Raw genomic sequence first — 22,247 nt, 5'->3', positions numbered from 1 at the left:
TCGATGAGATTCGTGAGATATCCTTCGGAGATATCTTCGAAATGCGATTGCTTTTGGAAAAGATTATCGTGGTTAAATAAGACCAATTTTCAACGAATCCTCTCGATGCTTTTCCAATCCTTTTTATTTCGGTTTAATCACGGAACACGCGCTTGTTTCAAGAAAAGAACAAAAAAGGTTGATTGGAATTTGCAACTCATAGTCTCGAATACCTTTGTCGATTTTCTTTCGAGATTTTAATATTCTCGAAAGTAGCGTATCGTCATCGATTCGAGTTTCCCCGATCGTATCGTTTGTCATTTAACGATGTCGAAGAGCAGGAACGTTAATTAATACGTCGTTCGATCGATCGACTAGATTCCCTTTTCTTTTTGCCCATCTTTTAACAGGGCCGACCTCTATCCTCTATCCATTTTCTTTCCACCGTTTTAAAAGACACGACGGAATGAATGATCATTGAACTTAACACGGATTTATAAATTTCAACGGATGCAATAGGTTAAATGAAAATTCGAAGTGCCGAAATCTGGTAGTATATCGCATCAATGCCGTTCATGGAACGGATCTTAAAGGGCTTTGATCATTACCGGACACAGGTGTAGTTGATGTGTACGAACGGTTTTCTGTTTCGCTCATGTAATGTCTATACTATAGATATGTACATATACGTATTGCAAGAGATAGGAGAGAGAATCTATCCAGATCCATATCCCTTGCAGTCACTTCGTTGAGTATGCTTGATCGGTTCATTTGGCCGAAGCCAGGTTGAAAGCCAGCTTGGAGCCAGGTTGAAGCCACCTCTTGCTCGACTGCACGATCCTGTTCTAATCGGCATTCGCTTCTTCTCGTGTGTTCGAGACTCTCGTATCTGGCAATTAAAGGGTAACCCTTGTGTGGTCGAGACCCTTCTATCCACATTTCCTACTTATACCAACAAATTATCACGTATACATCGTACATTTACATATATCATATATCTCATACCACTATTTTAGAATTTTCAGAGGATAGCTAGTATGAGATTGGAGAAATAGATTTAACGAATACCTTTCCCATTTCTAAGCATACTTTCAAAGACCAAAAAATAGTGATTTTTATGGACGAAGAGTCTCTCTCTCTCTCTTTCTTTCTCTTTCTTTCTTTATTGACATTAAATTCATCAAGAAATTTTTCTCCCTTCTCTTGTAATAATTTCATTATATCATTGTATCACATCGTAGGACTTTGTACTCTCGATTTATTAATACAATTAAATAGATCCAATGATGTTCATTCATATCCGTGCAATATTCGACCATAACATTAGCGTTTAATAGATATTCATATTTATGACTATAATGGGTATGCGTTCCACGATATCATCTACTTCTACATAAAGAACATATGTGGAAGTATGAACACGCGGTGCTCGGCTTTCCACTGAAACTCCATTAGGATATGCAGTGGAAGTGAATGTTACACGATCATTAAATTTACTAGAATATCTCTCGGACTCGATATGCATATTGAAACTGTTGCTAATTTGCAAGGTCCCGCGATTATCCAAAATCTTTTGTGCCCATATCATTTCGCAACAGAGCCGTTCGATTTCCTTGTAATTCGATCGATCTAATACATCTATATGTATATATTCCAGTATAAAATTTGAATCTTGATCGAACTTACTCGTGGGATTCTACGATTCATGGCGTAATACTATTAATTCAGTTTCCAAGCGTATCAAGATTCCATTAATAGTAGAACGAAGAAAGTTTCTGCTTTCCAACGAGCGTGATTTACGTTATGTCGAGAAGCGTAAACTTACGAGAATGATTACGATGTTACAAAACTTTCGAATATCTTCGTGAGTAAACAGAAACGATCGTTGAGAGAGGTCCGATGCATAATTGCAGATAATTACGAACGATGAAAGTCGCGCACTTTGAACGACGATGGAATTGAGGCAACAAGGGGTCTTCGTCTATTCCACGAACCATAAAGGCAATGGAAGAATAGAGACAGGCGGTAAGCAGAAAAGACTGTGTAGTAAAAAGGAAGAAAGAGCCAAGTTTTTCAAAGTTGCAAAACAGTTACAATAATTGGGAAGTAGGAGGAGGAAGTAGAAGTGGAAGAACGAACTCGTAGGGTAGAAATCTGATTAAATCTTGGTGTACTTGAGAGAAAGAGATAGGGAAACAGAGAGAGAGAGAGAGAGAGAGAGAGAGAGAGAGAGAGAGAAAAAGGTGCGAGGATTTCGTTCAAGAAACAGTTTTTATTTGTAGGATGTTTATAAAAGCGCGTCCCGACTTCCAGACTTTCATTAAGGACGGAAGTACAGTAGCTTTTTCCACTTCTTGATGCAATTAAAATCTATCGCGTTTTGTGAACGCCTGTTAAATTAAGTTAAGAGAGATAGAGAACTTGTTCGAATGTACGTATCTTCGAGTACGATGCAATTAAATGCTTAATTATAGGCCATATGTGTATCGTTCGCTATATAGATACGTGTATGTAGTTAACTATAAAGTATTGGGTTACATGCTCGGTACATGCGAATGAACGAACAAATGAACGAACGAATCGTGAAACGGGTTACATCCGTTCAATTACGATTCCACACTCGTTACGTGTTCGGTTTTCAATAAATAATTTATCCCTTGGAAATTTTCCATAGCTTTGATTCCGCCACTGAAATTGTCCAATTCGAAATCTCCCAGAATTTGGCTCTTTTTCTCCGCTACCTCCCCCAATCTTTTTTTTCCTCTTTGGATTCACATTCTATACGTTATTTTCGCGTATGCTTTTTCTTCCGTTATTCGTACTCACAACACAATAATAATAATAAGCAAGCAAACAAGTGAACTCAGTGTAGCTCTCTCTAGGGACGTCCGAACGTTAAATGCAAATCCCTGCCCTATTATCGTAATCACAGAGAGCGAGATTAGGCGGAACACCGAGAACGAGGGTGCCAGCGACACTCTAGAAAGCATAGTTGCCTTAATATTACTATTTAATAAGTAAACGTCGGATTATTATTTCGTCGCAGTCGCGCCCAAACGTTTGCACGTAATAATTATATACGGTTAAGTGCGTTAGGTACCAACCAAGCAACCAAGTAACCAGCCATCCAGCCAACCAGCCAGGATATTCATTCGAGCTTCTACTATATAAGGGCCTTTAAAGATTCTCGTGCTCGATAGAATTCGAGAAGTCGTTCTACTCGAAAGTAGGCAGGCTCTTTCAACTTGTCGGCATACGCGCCATTGAAGAATTTCTTTTTTTAGAAAAGGATAGGCGAAAAATACGAGTTCGCACTCTCGCTCGAAGGCATCAACTTTAGAATCGATAATCCAACCTTTTTTTAGTCAAGCACCCTTTCTATAGCATGCGTTCTCATAATTTGCGTTATATCGTGCATCGTTATCCATCATCTTTTCCTTTTTTCTACCCTCTTTCTCTCTCTCTCCCTCTCTCTCTCTCTTTATTTTTTCTTCTGTCCTCTTCTTTCTTCTCTTTCTATCACGAATCCTTTCGATAACTTTAACACGCCGCATGAACGATTCATAGGAATCACGTGCTCGAGGCACTTGTGAACTCTCTTATCATTTTTTAAACTAGTAATTACGAACGATACTAATCACCTTTAGTTAACAAGCTTAACGAGCTTATTTAAGTGGCCGAAAGGAGATTATTGCAAGAAAATTATCGATACAGTTTTATGCGATATAACGTTTTACTCACCACGCGATCACCTGGACGTTTAACGTAACAATTAAGCTCGGCCGTTTGACCAACTATGGCAGTGATATTTTTTGGTGCGATGTCGTCGAATTGAGGTCTGGCCCATGGATTCGTCGGCTTACCGAGATCAACGTTTACACTGCTTACGCTGCCGGATTCACCTGCGAAAAAGAGAAACAATATCTGTAGAAATTACAAACGATCATTGAGCTTATTTTAATTATTTTTTTTTTTTATTGTTCTTGATTTTCCGAAAAGAGAAGATCAAAGAACAAATATTGCCATAGTGATCTTGCAATTGAAACGATATATAATATCAGTAAGTTTTCGAACGACAAAGGATAGATATCGAGACTTGAAACGAATGAACATAGTTGGTTGGTCTATCCTTCCATAGCTGTAGTGCTAGGATCAGCGAGACCTTGCTTGTAGTCTAGGATAACTTTGCCAACTTTACAGCTTCAAGGTAATTGTATTTGTACAGAGCGTGCTGGAAATAGAAGGAAGAGTCAGAGAGAGAGAGAGAGAGAGAGAAGGAGGAAGAGTAGGTAATACATTGTACTATCGCTGTCGAGAGTACATTATAAAATTTTAACTGTCTGTTATGGAACACCGCGATTTCACCTATCTATAACGTCTCCTTTGAGCCCGAAATTACCGTACATAGTTTATAAACTAATATCTAACGATAAGTGAACTTCGGTGTTTCTGTTCTCTTTGTTTCTCTTTCGATTTTCCTTATCCTTTATCATTGGACGTTTTTCTTTTCACAGTTCCAAATGATATTTCAACGATTTATATTCCCGAAATAGTTTTCTACTTCTACATTTGAATATTAACTTAAGTATGTACCATTAAATATTTTTTTCGAGTAAATAAATATTCGAGCGGGTTAATAAAGATTGTTAGAATTAATTTTCCAATAATGTATCTCACGAATTCGTATAAAAATTTGGTAATCAATGAAATTATCTTATATCTTTTTTTTTTTTTTTTTTTTATTTCTTCCTTTCTCCACGAAGAATATATTGAAGTTCGAAGATGATTGAATAAAATAACAAAAGAAAAGTAAAGATTCGTCGATGTTGTGAGCATACGAGAAACGACAAGATCGATAGAATTTTCCATTGTGTTCTAGGCAAGTAGGATGAGGGAGATGGGCAGTGCGACGCAACTGCTAGAAATTGAAATTTGTATGAGGCAGGTAGACGTAAAATTGTCGGAAATCGTCGGACGATATCGGTGCAATATCGCGCGTATTGTGAAGAAACGCTCAAAGGCATCGACGAGCCGCGAGCGAACGCAATGCGGGATGCTGACGAGTCGACGTAAAATTATTTCTCTATCCCTGCGTCGATAGGATCTCCGCGTTGGTGGTAAATCGGTCGATGAAGTTCGGGAGGAAGGGAAACGGATGGATTGAGAACGATTGCGATTGTTCCTTTTTTTTTTTTTTTTTTTTTTTTTTCTTTTCCACGAATGCACAGGTCCGTGCCTCAATTCTGTTGGGAGGGTGAGAAACGATAAATACGCAGTGTATTGTCGAGTACTGGCACACATTCGCCATCCATGGAAGCGGATTCTGTTGAAAGTGCATTACGAACGTGTCACTGATTTTTACCGCGTTATGAAATGCCGCTATACGACGAAGATAAAGGTAAGGCCAAATATATTGTGAATCGATTAATTTTCGATACACTATTTGAAATCTTTAATAAATCTAAGTTAATCAATTTATTTTTTTTTTTACATTTTTCGATTTTTAATATTTCACTCGTTTGATTCCACGAACGTCAATGGGAATGCTTACATTGTAAACAAATCCCGAAGATGATAATTTGAAATATTACAATCTCTTATTTCAAAACTTTCGTTATGGTTTTAAAATTTTAACCAATTATTCGATAATGTTAAATTTACCGATGCGATGTCCATTATATTTCTTATTCTTCTCTCTAACCTGTATCAAAATGATTACGATATTTATCTAAATAAGAGGGAGCTTTATGGGAGAGGCGTGTAAAAGCTTACGATATGAGATATACGTCATACAATTTCCGAGTGAAACATTTTTCATTCCGCGCAGATTGGATTTACGCTGAGAGATATGAAATATGAAAGTGGAGACGATAGATAAAGGAATAAGAGCGCGAGGAGAGCTTCGACGGGAGTATCGATCCATTCCATTATTTTTAGGAAATAGTTATTTTTATTATCAACCTTCATTAATATCTATATTAATTTTTTTTTTTTCTAACGAAAAATTAAATTCTTAACGAATAAATAACACTTTTGAACATTATCAAATATTTAAAAAAATAAATCACGTCGAAATGTTTTAGAAATAAATGTACACTTCCTTATGGATTTATTTTCACCATCGGTCCTTTTCAAACTAAACTATTACCAGGCAACATCTTGCCTCACTGTATCCCTTCTCAGTGGTTACACACTTTAGTACATATTCTGACCGCATACGTTGCACCACCATCTCGTGTACCATATATAAATTTGACTGTAAACCTTCTTCGTTTTGCGAGAACAATACTTCGTTGACAAGCCCGTGACCGAGAAAAAATATCGTAGTCCAAGAGAAAAGAAGGAAGAAGAAAAAGAAAATCAAAAGAGAGAGAGAGAGAGAGAGAGAGAGAGAGAGAGAGAGAACAAGGCTCCACGCCTCTTGGCTAGCACCCAAAGTTCGTACCTTCGAGTCTCGGCACGTACGCTGAGTTCTTCGAGCCGCACCCCCAAGATTCGAGAACTTGGCCAAAAGCATGGTAGGGCGATACCTTTTGGTGGTAAAACGTTGAATGGGATAGAAAGAAAGAAGAAGAGGAGAGAGAGAGAGAGAGAGAAAGAGAAAGGGAAGTCTCGTATCGTCGATTTCGGTTTCGAATTTGGCCACGTTGCGGTCAACGATCGTGTCTCTACCCCTCCTTCTTTCTCACTTTTCCTTCATTTTTCCCTTTATTTTATTCCAAGTTTATTTCAGATTTTAAACTAGGAAAAGAAGAGAAAGTATAATCTTCGGTTTAAACGTTTAACATGGAATGAAGATATTTAGATTTGGTTTTGTTGAGAGATAGAAATAGAAAGAGAGAGAGAGAGAGAGAGAGAGAGAGAGAGAGAGAGAGAGAGAGAGAGAGAGAGAGAAAGAATACCGTTGACCCAGAACGATATTTGTTTATCGTTTTCTATATGACGATATTGAGGGAGGAAACAAATATCAGTAGGAGACACTTCTATCGAATAGTTTTCCAACGAGCTCTTGTACTTTTCTATGCAAGTAGCGCGTAGGATAGTCTCTAGCTTGAAACGACAACAACGACGACGACGACGACGACGACGACAACGATGACTACGACGACAACAGAGCTATACTTTGAAAGTATCGTCGTATCGTTGATTTCGACATCGAATTTCGGTCTCTCGGCACGGACCGAAGCGTTCGTTCTACACTACTGCTTTGTCTCCGGCGATCGTTTTCCTCCCCGACGCGTTTCTCGATTTACATCAGTTTCGACTGCAACGCTATGGATACGAAATAGTCCAGCTCTTTCGAGAGAAACGTTGCGTCCTCTCGAAAAATGAAATATTACGCGATAAAATTCGAAAATTCTATAAAGGGGAAAAAAGAAAATTGAAAACTCCTTTTTTCTTTCGGAGCTTTCATTGAACGCATATGCGCTCAATGTATGTATGTCGGTACGTAGAATTCCCGGGAAAATATGAGTACCCATTAGCATAATGAAGATGCTTTAAAAGCCTTGACACAATGCGTCTTCTGTTTCGTACTAGGAACGTTTTGTCTAACCTTTTCTGACTTCTATTCTTTTTTTCTCTAATCGCACTGTAATACATATCCAAGTAGTTACGTTCTTTCGTTCGTTCATTCGTTCGTTCGTTCGTTCGTTCGTTCGTTCGTGCATTGGTTGGTTTGTTCGTTCGTTCGTTGGCTTGTTCGTTTGTTCGTTTGTCAAAATCGTAAAAGTATTTAAAAGTGAAAGTTAATTCGAAGTCGGAACGAGCACCTTCTGGCGCAGCCGTAAACGAAGTCAAGAGAAACGTGGCTTTCTAATTACTCAATTAAAATATTCAACAGAGCGCCAGCACCGTTGGCAGCGGCCTGTAAAGTTGGCCGCGACCTGTACCGCCTGGATTCGCGCGTATTGTACCGTCAAATGTTATTTTAACGAAAGCTACTTTACGTGCACCTACCGCTGATTTAAATATTTTAACTATTCCAATAGGAGTTTCGAGTTGGATGGGATAGCTAAGCGAAAGGATAGAACGGTGGATAGACAATCACATTTCGATCACAATTTCTCTACTGGCACGAAATAATAATTCATGATTTGAATATGTTTTGTGGAAATCACACGTTCGACATATCCATTAATTTATGTATATACGAGTAAAAATTTATATTTGATAAAAGGTAGAAGAGTTAAAATTTCAACAACCTATCTAAACTTTTTGTGGCTCTTATCGAAAAATAGATACCAGGGAGTACCAGCTTCATCGAGCATCGATAACATCATTAACGGTATTCTTTTCCTAGAAAGTTTCTTATCGACATTGAACTTTCCTCTGACAAGGCGATAATAACTGATTCTCCTCGTTCTCGTCCTCGAAAAGTGTTAGATATTTAATAAAAGTATTAAGCTATAACGATGACGTCAATATTCCTTGTAACATTATAACGAGCTAGTCTCATAAAATATTTTCTACGACGTGATTAACGAAAGATGAAAGATATTGATCAAAATGTTAAATACTTATTTAGTTAAAATATAACTGGAAGTAGCTTTAAAGTTAATGGATATCTTTTGAATAACGTTGGTACTCCGTTGATATGAAAATCGATTGGTAAAAGTGAGTTAATCGATTCAATCGGGAATTTAGGAAAGACAAGGATAAATCGCGTGACACGAGAGAAACCACGAGGATTATAGGACGAGAAGATTTAACGGTCGACGGGGGTCTTCCTGGCAATTATGGTAACGGCGCGAAGCAGAGAGTGGTTCGTCGATGAAATAGTGGAAGAGGCAGTGAGAAAGCAGTGCCAGGCACCGCTGCCTGCATTGTTAAGTTTCGAGCCATGAAAAGAGGAAAATGAGGAAGAGGAAGAGGGAACGAATTTGCGATAACGACATACCAGCGAAGTGGTTACCAGTCACGGGGTCTGAACCCCTTATGTTTCCTCGGGGGGCAAAACCTTGAATATATTCTATTAGCTGGATAGTTTACACAGGGTACCACACATGTTACGTAAATAGAGTCGCTGTAAACAGATTCTCTCTTGTGAATACATTCACCATGTTATCGTTATTTTGCATCGAGTGAAATTTTCTGAAATTTTTTTGCCCGCTTCTTCATTCTGACTGTTCATATAACAAATTTTTTTTTTTTTTAAGAAAATAAAGCATTACTCAGTGATCTACACGTCCAAAAATTGCGTTGGCTATCTTTCAAAAGTGGAATATCATGATATTATTTCGTGTCCTCTATTGGACGTTAAAGTCCAAGCTTTCTCTCTCCCTCTCCCTCTCCCTCTCTCTCTCTCTCTCTCTCTCACTCATTCGTTCCTTTTTATTTTTCTTGGTGTTCTTCGGTAAGTTTCGAGAATTCCATCTTAAAATATTTCTTCGTAAAGTTCAGAGAACGAAGATATTAATAATCCTTTCTTAGAGAGTGGCTCTCAAAGTGAAAAGGGTCGCGGTTGTGAATCGTAAAGTAAATTGGATAAAGCAAATAATCCTGTGGCAAAGTGCTTGTATTGTAATCCATGTGAAATTGCACGTTTCGAGATATTTGCGGAGTACCTGTATACCGGGAACAAAAAGCAGAACGCAGTCGAGCGAGCTCGTGAATACGAGAATCCGGACAGCTCGAAAGTTCGCAGTTTACATGTTTACTCTTTGCTCGAAAGAATCGTGAGAGAAAGGGTGAGAAGAGAGAAGTTGACGTTAGTATGGTTGCTTAGAAATAGTATATACTCCTTGTGACAGGTATCGTACATTTTGGCCCGCGAGGCACATGTTACATTTGTGGGATAATTAGACTGTTTAATGTCAACGTTTGTTTCGACTGTTTCTAAGCAAATTACTATAAGATTTTATAATATATTATATGTATATATATATACGTGCCTATATATATATGTATATATATATATATATACGTGTGTAAGCACTTGTATATGTATATGTATGTATGTAGAACAACACCAATAGAAAAGTCTCGAATATTTCACGTGAAGCTTCTAGTTCTTCTAGGTCGAGGCGAACTCGAGAGTCGGACAAGCATTCATTTCGATGAGTTCTCTTTGAATCGAACTGAAGCTCCACTTTTGCGAACTTTAAATTGATCGATATTCCGTCGTATAACTCGAGCCCACACTACATAGATAGATATTTATTATGGATGTAGTATTTTCGGTTCCATCCGCGCGAGTAATATAGAAATATGCCAGGCTCGTCCGAAGTAAATGGTCAAGTTTACGAACGTCCTTCGTAGCATACGGAGAACGGCGAATCCTGTGGCGGAAGAGCGCCCTGTAGAATACCCTTTCGCATGTAGAGCAAGATGTACGTGCGACCGAGCTACGAGATCACGAAGGGTCGATGTGAGCGATCGGAGGATTTTAAGGGGTTGGCGTGAACGTATGTGGGATCTCAAATTGGGCAGGACACTTGACTCGAAACCCTTGAGTACAATAAGAAAACGAGATAGACTCGAACTTGTTAGAAATTTCGATCTCGTTTTCGGTGGATAAGTGCAACGTCGCGAATTTTGCTTTTCGCTTTAGCGAACGTTCCTATTGAAGATTGTGGAGATACACTTTCTTCTCCGACAGCCATTTTCTTAAAGTTTGTATTATATCGTCTATCGCGATTTACGTTACAACATGCTCTCTATCGATCGTCGTAATTTAACGAAGGATATCTAAATTCGAAGGAAAGAAAGGGTAGTATCTACAAAAAAAAAAAAAAAAAAAAGATAGAATAGATTTATATTATATATCAAGTTATATTATTTGAAATATCACTTTTTTTCAAAGTGAAAAAAATAATACCCCGAACTATTCTGAGTTTTCTTTAACTAGTATCGAGAGAATTTAAGAAAGCATACCGCGTGCGTATACTCCGCGGAACTTACAATAGCTTCGGCCGTTTCTCTCAATGAAGAACGAGAAGAAGAAGAAGAAGAAGAAGAAGAAGAAGAAGAAGCTCCGAATCTGGAGTTAGACGGAGTTATTTGTTATTTACTGACCATTACACTTCGACGTGACCGAAATGTTTGCCGACCCTTCTCGACCGAGAGTTTGCAACAGTGAAACGATGTTTCTGTAATTGCATGTCCTGATTTACTCTGTTTAGTCGAGATTTCGACCGGATTTCCTGCTGCCTAATTCGATTTGACACGGATACGAAGATGAGAGAATAAACCATTTATCGATATCGAGCGGTTTTTCGACATAAAATTCGTTTTAACTGCCACTCGTTTTTTTTTCTCTTATTTCGTCGTTGAACTTTTTTCGAAAATCAAAAAGTAACAAATTTTTTGATTATAAAACTGTTACATAATATTAACTAAATAACGTAAAAGAATAAAATTTACATAGAACCTTTCACAAGTATTACAAAATTTTTGACAGCGAAGAATATTTATATACTGTAGTATCTCGAAAATGTTAAACGTATCTATTAATTTTTAGCTTTCACAACAGTAAAGACAATGTCAACTTGGTACACAGTATATGGTTAATTTTTAATGAGCAACGAATATCTCTACGTGTGTGATACGCGCATGTTAATCAGTCATACTTGTTTTATTATTAAAATTTATTTCGCTGTGGCACGTTTTGACATACCAACGAACGAATTATTCCGGACAGTGTATTAATTCTGAGTATTATATCCCAGTATGGTAATAATTAATTAATTCTGCATTTCACATTTCCGAGAAGTTTCATCTTCGCTTTGACGTAACATTGTCGCATTCTCTCTCCTCTTTCTCTCTTTCTCTCTCTCTCTCTCTCTCTCTCTCTCTCTCTCTTTTTCTCTTTTTGTCTCTTCCTTTTCCGTGAAAAGAAAGCATTCTAATCTTTCACGAAAAGTTATGAATTCTGCTTGTCGAATCGATTCGTAGAGAGAGAGAGAGAAAGAGAGAAATTATAGGTGGGAAGTAGGTCTCGGCTCGTGTGTACTGACGAGCTCTTAACGCTATTCGAACTTTTCCTAAAACGCTAAAAAGGTATCGTTCGATAAAAGATGACCATTAAAGACTTCGATAACGAGCTTTTCTCTACGATACAATGAAGTACGTTGTAATAAAACCTTCCTTTGTTGAACTCCCAAAACGCGCTGGTGGCTGTAGAAAATTCGAACTGCCAAGGGAAAGTAGAAAGGACCGAGTCGAGAACTTTTATAATATGAGAATTCTGTGATAAGTACATTCGCGAGGAAAGTTAATACCACCGGTATTCTTTTCGAACATATCATTTTTTTCCTTTCCAAGATAGTCTAAGCGAGGCGAGAACGTCGACTCCTTACTTATATAGACTCGTACATACACACACACACACACACAAGCACATATATGCGCACATGCATACACATACACAGACATGCAAGTTCGTAGGAACGGAAAAGAGTTTCGTCAGGCGCGAAACCCTCCGTTGAAGCTTTCGCTTTAAAGCTTCGCAACTTCGTCAGAAAGTTCAGGGTTCGAACTATCGGGAAAACCTCACCGCAGTATAAGCTCGACCTTCCCGATATTATTACTGCCCTGGGCGAGTCTCGTACCTTCACCATAGTCGTAGTCGGCAACACCGACGACGCCGTCGTCCTCGTTTTTCTTCTCTCGTTGTCTTTTTCCTTTTTCCTTTTCCACTTAGTTTCGACTTGAGTCGCACGTCTTTTAACTAGAACCTAACGAAAAGAAAAGAGAAGGCTCGCTCTCCCAAAGTCCTTTGCTATTTTTTCGCAAACTGTATTCGCAATGTTTGGACTTTAATTCTACATAAAAATTTAATATCATCTAATGTATTGTAATACATCTTTCGTTTATTTTATTTTCACGGTCCATTGGATTATTCTATTTTTAATTGGACAGAAAAAGAAAGAGAGAAGAAGAGAGAAACTGTTTAGTAGCTTCATAAAGAGAACTTCTTCTTTTTCTTTTCTTTTTTTCTTTTTTATTATATGAAAAATAAAGGAGGAAAAGAAAGATTTGCAAAAATCATTGGCGATGGTATGAAACGCGCGAACGTTCGCACGAGGAATCCCGCTCGAGATGTTTAATGCAAACTCATCGATCCACCGAGCTCCGACATTTTTCTCCCTCATCCAGTAGCTCCCAAGGGGGTCTCGCAAAAGATCGCAGCGAAGATTCTATGAGCGATGGCGCCTCGTAAAGTCAAATGCGCGGAAGGTGGCAGTGATGGTAGTGGTGGGTAGCGAAGGCTTGAGTCGACTCGGCTTCGAAGGCTAGACCTTTTCTTCTTTCTCTCTCTCTCTCTCTCTCTCTCTCTCTCTCTCTCTTTCTCTCGCTCTCTTTCAACCCTCTCCACATTTCGTTGAAATCACCCATCCGACCTGTCGACCGACCCGGCCATTTCTCGCGTTGGATCCTTCCGTGATATATCGCGCGAGGGACCGACAGACGCGATTCTTGATTAGCTGCATAATTTTTTCCTATCCCGCTGGTAATACTCCTCGTGCAGCGAACGAGGGAAGAGTTAGATGGATGGAAAAAAGGGACATAGGAAAAGAAAGAGAGAGAGAGAGAGAGAGAAAGAAAGAGAGAGAGAGAGAGGGAGACAGACAGACAGACAGAGAGACAGACGTTTCTCGCCGAAAATGAGATATGATTTCTGACTGCCCGCCAAAGTTCATGCGATTCCCTTGGAAACGAGCTTTCTCTGTGTGTGCAGCAATTCTCAGTCTTTTACGTCGCTTCATTTACCACCAAACACATTTTATTCATACGGATGCTTTCCATAAAAGTGAGAAAGAGTTAGAGAGAGAGAGAGAGAGAGAGAGAGAGAAAAAACGAGAAATTTTCTCATATGCGTGTTAACATCAAAGGATGTTTCTAGTTGGACACTTCTGGGAAATCGCTTTCCGTTTAATGCGAATAAATTTCAACAAGATTTTCTAATAAATGTGGAGAAAATGAGTTAATGCGAATATATAGATTTATTATGAGAAACTAGCGTATGAAAGCTATATCAATGGGTATCTTTAATTTTTCATTCGTTTCGTAGAACGAAAGCAACGAATACACGTAGTGAGACCATCGTCAGATAGAAAGCAAAATGTAATTTCCCGTTTACGTGCTCTTTCGATACAGAGAGAGAGAAAGAGAGAGAAAGAAAGAGAGAGAGAGAGAGAGAAAGAGGTAGAGAGAATAAGAGAGAATAAGAGAGAAAGAGAAATGGAGAGAGAGAGAGAGAGAGAGAGAGAGAGAGAGAGAAAGATTTCTCGAAACATTTTATAAAATAAGAATCAACGGTGAAGATTTTTCACGGTAAAAGCGGCGAGCTTGTGACGCGCTCGAGTTTGCCGGAGGCCCTGTCGTGCCAAGAGACGCGCCGGAGCATAGCAAGCTTTTGCTGACGTAAGATAGTTCAAAAAGAACGAATGGAAGGTGTTACTAAGAAGCGTTAAAATGCTTTGAGAATGGACGATGCTATAATGGATTTGAATGTAAGGGAGATGAATTGAGTAACATGATCAATTGATATCAAATTTGATTTCTTAAAATTTATTACGGGAAATAGTAAATTCTTTCTTGCACATTTTTAATAAAATTTTCTTTTAATTTCGTCCTTATAAAATTTATATGCGAGTAAAAATCGTCGAGTTATACAACGTACGCGTAATTGATATAACATTTTTGTAATATAAGGTCTTCGTTATCTCTGTACTGTGGTATTGATTAAAATTTTTTTTTTTGGACTCGAGAAATGATGTTAGTCTACTTGGTGGTTAGGTGATGTCTTTTACGTACTACCACGGTACGATCCATTCTTTCGTGCAATCTTATAATAAAATAGAGGGACAAAGGGAAAGAGAGAGAAATAACGAATGTCATTCAATATACATGGAAAGTTGGTAAATAATCTCGCGTGAGGAAGGTAAGTAGGTAGGACACGGTTGGGCTCTTCACCGTGTACGTCGCTATAAAAAACGGGGGGGGGGGGTTTAATCTTCCGCATGTCGAAGAAGAAAAAGAAAAAAGAAAGAGGAACGCGTAAAAGTAGGATAGAGTTGGGTGAGTAAGGTAAGGGGGTAAGCTAGGTACGTCGACAACGACGCGACGTTCTTTCTTGTGTCATCGGAGCTCGGCGTCTTCGAAAAATGTCATATTCGTTGGTGCGGCCCCTTCCTCTTTACCTCTTCTTCTCTTCGTCATTTTCTTATATCTCGTCTTCCTTTTTTCTCTTCACCTTCTCCCTTGCCATACTTATCGTGCCATCGGGGTCCGCTTTTCACTCGAACTTAACTCTCTCGTTCCTCCGTACGTCCTTTATGTTCCTACGAAGGCCACGCTCAAGACCAACCAAGGAAAAAAAGAAGCCGCAGGAGAAGGAAAGGAGCATCGGGTCGCTCGCTTCTGAAAATCTTTGCTAGTAAGAAAACCGGAAGCGATTCGAAGGGGGAATGAAAGAAGAGAGAAAGAGATGGAAGAAGAAGAAGAAGAAGAAGAGAAGAAGAAGACGAAGAATAAGAAGAGATGAAAGGGAAGGGGAAGAGGTGAGAGCGGCTGGCTACTCGTTGGGGAGTGATAAATAGCCGTGGGACGAAAAAGTTAGGTCCGGAAGGCGCACATACGTAAGGAAACGAGCGATGAAAGCTCGAGAAAAAGATTCTCCTTGCGCGGACGAAGAGTTATCGCGAACAGATAGATTAAGATTTCTTAAGCACGACGAAGATATAAATAACGAATTATCTAAAGGTCTCTACATCGTGAAATGCCCAAATCTTTTTTTCTCATCTCTCGTAAATAAGAAACTCCGTCCAAATAGAACTATTCTCACCATTTACAGTCGCTACTTTAGCGACTCTTTTCGAAATCTCTTTATGGCGTTGAATCAGATGGTTGTAAATCGTCGCCGTCGCCGTCGTTGGCGTCGTCGTCGTCGTCGTCGTCGTCGTCGTCGTCGTCGTCGTCGTCGTCGTCGTCGTCGTCGTCGTCGTCATCGTCCTTCTTCGTGACTATGATTTTCGTTGGCGATGAAACAACAGGAATGCTCGGAGTTACTCTTTCTTTTTTGCATCTTACGTTTCCGAGGGTAAAAGGTGGCTGAAATTATAAGGGCGCTGTACACTTTAGTTGTACAACATACTACAGCTCGATACACCTTTTCCTCGTGCTTTTACCTCTTGATCAAGATACTAGGTCAACCGGTAAACCGAAGCTGTACTTTCATTTTTTCGAAATATTACTGAACGTCGTCTTCGAATGTCTTGTATTTTTTCTTTTTTTTTCTTCTTTCCTTTACGAGTTTATACATCATATTTCAATTTATCAATTAACAGGACTGTGTGTGCGTATATGTGCGTGCTTGAAATAACAATGATCAGTTGATTAGTTTTCAAGTTATATATATATATATATAGAGTATACTATAGTCTGCTATATATATATAGTAGAAAAGAACCATTTTCCAACGCCAATAACGGAAGTAATGAAACCAAGTTTGCTTTGTCTTTCTTTCCCCGCTCTCGTAAATAAAACACGAAAGCATTTAGAAGATGCGTATTGCATGACATCCACTCTCTCGAAGAGGCATCGTAACCCCTCCGAATCAATAAACGTACAATTATCCGCAATGCCTTAATATGCCGGGGCACGTTTTAACGATATCTCCAAACCACAACAATTATTATTCCGAACACGCAGTATCTCACTCCCTCCCCATAATCATCCCCTCGTGAAAATCCAACGAGCGAAACTTTCCCAGCACGGAACAGATTAAAGCGTTAAGCCGCGCGAGGAAGATCAGAAAGCGACGAAGTAACAATGGGATGAGAATTTAATCCCTATTCGCGTGTCACATTTCCTAATTACTCGTTAAAGTTCGTGGAAGCGAAAGGAGTCGATGATCGAACGAACGTGTTTTCTCGTATACTTACCGCTTATGCGATTACAATAACGCCTAGTGAAAACGTGTTCGTTTCGATCTAACATGCCAGAGATCGAATTTATTGGTCCGACAAATTCGAAAGAAAAACACGGGATGGTGTTAAAGATCAAATCGGATAAAAAGAAGAGAGAGAGAGAGAGAGAGAGAGAGAGAGAGAGAAACAGATAGCTAGGTCAAACGTGACTGAGTGCAATTTGTGAGGAATGCAAAATATTAGTCCACGAAATATTTGCAGCTCGATAAGTAAGTTACGAACTCAATCGATAACAGATATGCAAAATTTCAATCTTTACAGTTCCTTCTGGAAGCACTCTAACGTAATAATGGTTTTCGATATCCGTGCGTCTATTATTAAATTTATTTCCAATCCACGATCTCGTTCAACGGAAGAGACTTGTCCTTTTCTTCTTACCTTCTTAGCCTTCTCGACCTTTTCGTCTCTTCTTCTTTTTCTTTTTCTTATTCCAACACTACTTCGATGCAATAACTTATCGGTTCGGTCTGCTTAATTTCCTATGAAACTCTTCTAGTCGCTCGGACGAGAACGTTACTCCGTTAAGCGAGCTGTATCTCATGAACGAGCCAACGAATCTACGAAGAAGAAGAAGAAGAAGAAGAAGAAGAAAAAGAAGAAGGAGAAGAAGGGTAGATATTAATGGCGTTAATCGATACGCTTAAGAACGCCGAGGCTCAATTCGAAGATTATCGACTACCCATTAAGACTTTGTAGTTCGAGCAAACGATTATTAACGTCTCCTCCATTTAAAGAACGTTCTTGAAAGAGAATGGGCATTCCATTGTTCCAAGTAAATTATTTACGCCAGTTCTTCAAGCCGATTACTCTCGACGATGCGCATCTTTGTTTGGCATAACAAAACGCACTATAATCGATATCAATTCGAGCTTTTAATCATTGTAAAAGTTAATAGAACCAATAAATATATTCATAATAATAAGAAAAGAAAAAAGAAAGAAAAAATGAAAAAAAAGAATAAAAAAAAAATAAAGAACTAACAAATATTTCAACTATTTCTGAGAAACGATTTATCAAAAAGATTCAAATGTACTCTTAGATAGGATTATTGGAGCACATTGATAAAATATGGGAAAAGAGATGTACTCGTATGTATCTAACAGACGAGGGTATCTTTTTTCGTAATACGGAAATCGATGAACGATGTACGTTGTAAGGTACGAAGACCACCGGTAGTATTAATCACAGGATATCTTGGCTAATCTTACGAATTTAGGGTCGGTGAGTGTCCCTACTGATGGTGGCGATGGTAAAGCACACCGAAGGAGAATATCCCGGGCATCATCTTCAGGTCGAGTCGGCTCGATTATATACCAGCACTCATCCAGTGAAGCGTGGGTTAATGCCATCGTAGTGGCTGTGAATTTACGATATTACCTGTTATATGCAGAACTCATTTAACGTGCCGGCCGTACTACGATACCACCCGCCTGACGAGCAAAACCAAACACTGTTCGCTCTATTGTCGCACACTGTATCTCTTCTCTCTTGTAAGTTATCCAAACTCGTACTATGTTGTCGTTGTCGTCCTTTCTAGCGAGATACATACCAGATTTTCATGTATTCCACGTGAAATATAAGTAGAGAAAAGAATAAAAAGTAATTTTAGAAATTTATTCGATCAAATTTAACTCGATTCTCTCATCGTTTTTTTTCTTGTTCGTTTACGTGTAAAAAAAAACAAAAAAAGAAAAAAAGAATATCGGCTCTTTCATTTCCTTCTCTTTTTTCATACATCTCGAAGTAATTTATAATCTATTATTTTGACAACGAATTCCGTAGAAATTTAAGAATCGTTATCATTACTCCATTCGTCTTCGAGAGTTTATTTAAATTCTTACAAACAACGTTTCGAGATTAGTTTGAAATGTAAGATCGCAAGTAGTCGATTGGGGTTGACTCAAAATCCAAGAGTTTAGATAGTGTCGGTCGGGTTCAAAGATAGGCGATATATGTAACTTCAAAAAGTCCGGTAGCAAAAGGTCCGAAAGTGGAGAACGGAGACGGAAACTTTAGCTTCCGGCTTAGATCGCGGAAGGTCGAGAAAGAAGGATTTCCTGAATCGCAAGGTAAGCGTTTAAGCCTCTTTCGCGAGAAAAGGATCAACGTATAGAAACGTGTTCGCCTGCAATACCGCAACATTTTTCATCCTTCCTACTTGAAATCTACGATAATCCATTAATGTATACTATATATATGTGTGTACTGTACTATAAGAATGTGTGTGGAACGATAGAGCATCGTTCCATTGGCAAGGAGAATCTTCAAGAGAGCGATACTTGGAAAGAGGCTATCGATCGACATATTTATTTCTTTAGCATTTAATGTCGGCTGTTTGTCAGTGTATATTGCCACGGAAACATAAGTTTTCGTTAGAAGAAATTTATCCAACGGACGAGAAAGCAGGCAATAATAATAATTGGGTCGACAATGCCGCCATTATGGCCTTCTTTAAGCTTTCGACTGTTTCGAGGCTTCCAGGATCATTAAGAAATATCGTCCAACGGTACGTGAGTACAGATAACTACACCGTAGTTAAAAACAAAAACCCTATGTATGTTTTTTCGATTTCAACTCCAATTAATTTATCGTTGATATAATTGTCGTCATTGTCGTCGTCGTTATCGTCGTCGTTAGTTCATTGTCTCGAAGAATTTTGGAAAAGATTTCGACCAAAGATTCGATCGTTTAAAGCAAGTATGATTCGAGAATGGTACTTAAAGAGACGAGCGTTGAACTTTCTGCGAGAATTTAATTGCACGATTCGAATCGATAAGCTAAAGAACGTGATGATGTATGAGATGAGATGGATGGGACGGAAGGAATAAATTCATCGCTTAACAAGAATTTTCGAAGAGGCTGGGAAAAAAAAATCGGATTCGATTTTTTTTTGGAGAGTTATAGAGAGCGTTACTATGACGACGAAGAGGACGACAACGATGATGATATTGCTGGTTATGGTGGCTATTCTAAAAAGAGGAAAGAAGAAAATAACGACGAGCATGTAAATCGAAGTCGAGTCATGATCATGAGGACTTTCGTGCTTTTATCAGCACTCCATTCCTTTTATTCGAATAGGTGGCACGCTTTACGACGAAGATATCATCGAATCGCGATTCTCTCGCGGTAGATACGTTTTCTGTGGCAAAGATAACGGAAATTGCAAGCTCCTACGCGAAATTGACTGACTTCGGAAAGGAGTCTCGGTCTAACTCCCTTCTCTCTTCGTTCTTTCTCTTTTCTTCTTTCTTTCGACTCTACCATTGACTGGATACTTTTGCAGGGATAGCGGAGCTGGGTGATTGGATTAACTTCCTGAAGGAGGGTGCAGCAACGATAACGACAATGAGGAGAGTACTTTATAGGAAGCATTGTCGGAGGGTGGTACCACCATCGACGGTCATTTGGAAAATTTTCAAGATAATCTTGGTAAACAGCTCTCGCGAGATATATATATATATATATATATGCGATAGAATTTTTTTCGTTCCTTGTTTTTCTTTTTATCTTTCATTTCTTTACATTTTAAATAGGTGACTAATATTATGACTTACGTTATATTAATAGCCTTGCTATGTTTTGTTTTCTTTTTTTATTGTCTAAAGATCAGTTTGTAAATATCGTTCTCTATATATAAATGCGAAAGAATAATGAGAGTGTCAAGGAAGTTTGTCGGAGTAAGTAATGATTAAATCAGAATAGAAAATAATTAAATGAGAACCGAAACGACGAAGAAATTGTTATTTTACTCGGTAAGGAGCCTGAACGTTGTAATAAGATGGTGTCCTACGACTACCTTTTAGTCCTCTTTACTTTTCTTTGCCATACAATTGTTTCGAACGAGGAGTGAATGGAAGAAGGGTCTTCCTCTCTCTCTTTCTCTCTTTCACTCTTTCTCTCAGCTTGTCTCTGGGACGAATACTCGAGGAAAGGTAAAGAGGGCAGCGTAGGGGTATTGAGTCTTCTAGATGGAGGACAATCGGATGGTAGACGTGGGACGAGTTTCTACGAAGGGTGGAAACGTAACGACTGCATTCAACTTGAGTGCTTGCAATCGTCCACGAAGATTCCAATACGACGACAACGACGACGAGAACGGAGTCTAGTAGAACTTATATTGATATCTGAATATAAGTAAAAGTATGGACCTTAAGCAAATTCTTGCAAAATAGTCGGCACTTTATTATTTTCTAGTTGAACAAAATGTTTAGTTTACGTTAAAACGAACTTACGGAAAAACTAATTTCTTTACAAGACAACTGTTTTCTTCATAACGACTCTACATTGTTTTTGATTATATCTTCGAACATTTTGTCAACGACTAAGTTCGTTTATTATGTAATATAATTGTTCGAAGATCCCAATTTTATGTCATAAGAGTTTCTCTACGAGCATATAAAGTGGTCATATTACATTATAAAACCGCAGCCACAGTGGTTCATAACTCGTCGAGTGTTATTCGCATTAGCCAGAAAATCGTTCGCAATGTTATTGTTACGGTCATATGGGATTATAATGGATATTAAATTGATAATATGTCGAGGTCATGCGTACAAGTTTTAACATACGGTTCGTACAATGATTTTTGCGTATTGCGTGGCATAAGGAAATTATCGTTGTTTTCTCGTTATAGATAATGTCGAATGTTTAAAGAGTAAAATAGTATCATTTTCAGAAGTGGATAAAGTTTGCATAATGTCAGATAGATTGCGTGACTGACTATATCAGGTATGATTGCGTAAGTAAAGATGAGTTAGCTTTTATGCGATAGAAAATTAACTCTTATATATTCCGCTAAATACGTAGATAGTTATAGTTTGAATAATATTTTTAGAAAATTATTGTTATATAATTTAAGTTGAATAATCGAGTTAAATAATTCTTAGTTGAATTTTTTTCAACTAATTTCAATTAATTTATTCGGCTTATCACTATCAATACATTCTTTATAATAATTCTTTAATATTTATTCGCTATCAATAGTGATAGGATAAGCAAATTTTTACGATTTTGTTGAACGATAATAATCGTTGATAACGACAATACTTATTGCATTTACTTTTGTGGTTCGTATTAGTTGTCTTTTTAACTTGCCTGCTTTTTCATCTTTTAAGTAATTTGGTTTGATGTTTTAAACGTTTCGTAACTGCTAAATCGCTACAATGATTTATGATCGCTACAATGTTGCAGAAGGTTGAAAATTCTTTACCATTTATGGAAATCTTGAAATATTATTTATGGATTTATATAAAGTCAAGAATCTTTATCAACAAAGAAAGATAAGTATAAATTCCTCTCATTAAAGAGAATATAGAAGTGCATAGTGTGCAATAA

General features: G+C 38.2%; 1 protein-coding gene across 2 annotated transcripts in view; it reads right to left on the bottom strand.

Moving 5' to 3' along the window:
* The window catches only part of LOC124957957 (basement membrane-specific heparan sulfate proteoglycan core protein-like), a 129,886-nt gene that overhangs the window by 77,223 nt on the left and 30,416 nt on the right, over positions 1–22,247 (bottom strand). For both annotated transcript variants that reach the window (XM_047515568.1, XM_047515569.1), the window contains exon 3: positions 3,721–3,881. In XM_047515568.1, the coding sequence (XP_047371524.1) occupies positions 3,721–3,881 (161 nt within the window). The remainder of the gene's footprint in view (positions 1–3,720; positions 3,882–22,247) is intronic.

The sequence above is a fragment of the Vespa velutina genome, chromosome 2, assembly GCF_912470025.1.
Source record: "Vespa velutina chromosome 2, iVesVel2.1, whole genome shotgun sequence".
In the NCBI taxonomy this organism is placed as follows: domain Eukaryota; kingdom Metazoa; phylum Arthropoda; class Insecta; order Hymenoptera; family Vespidae; genus Vespa; species Vespa velutina.
This window is presented reverse-complemented; position numbering and strand designations above follow the sequence as displayed.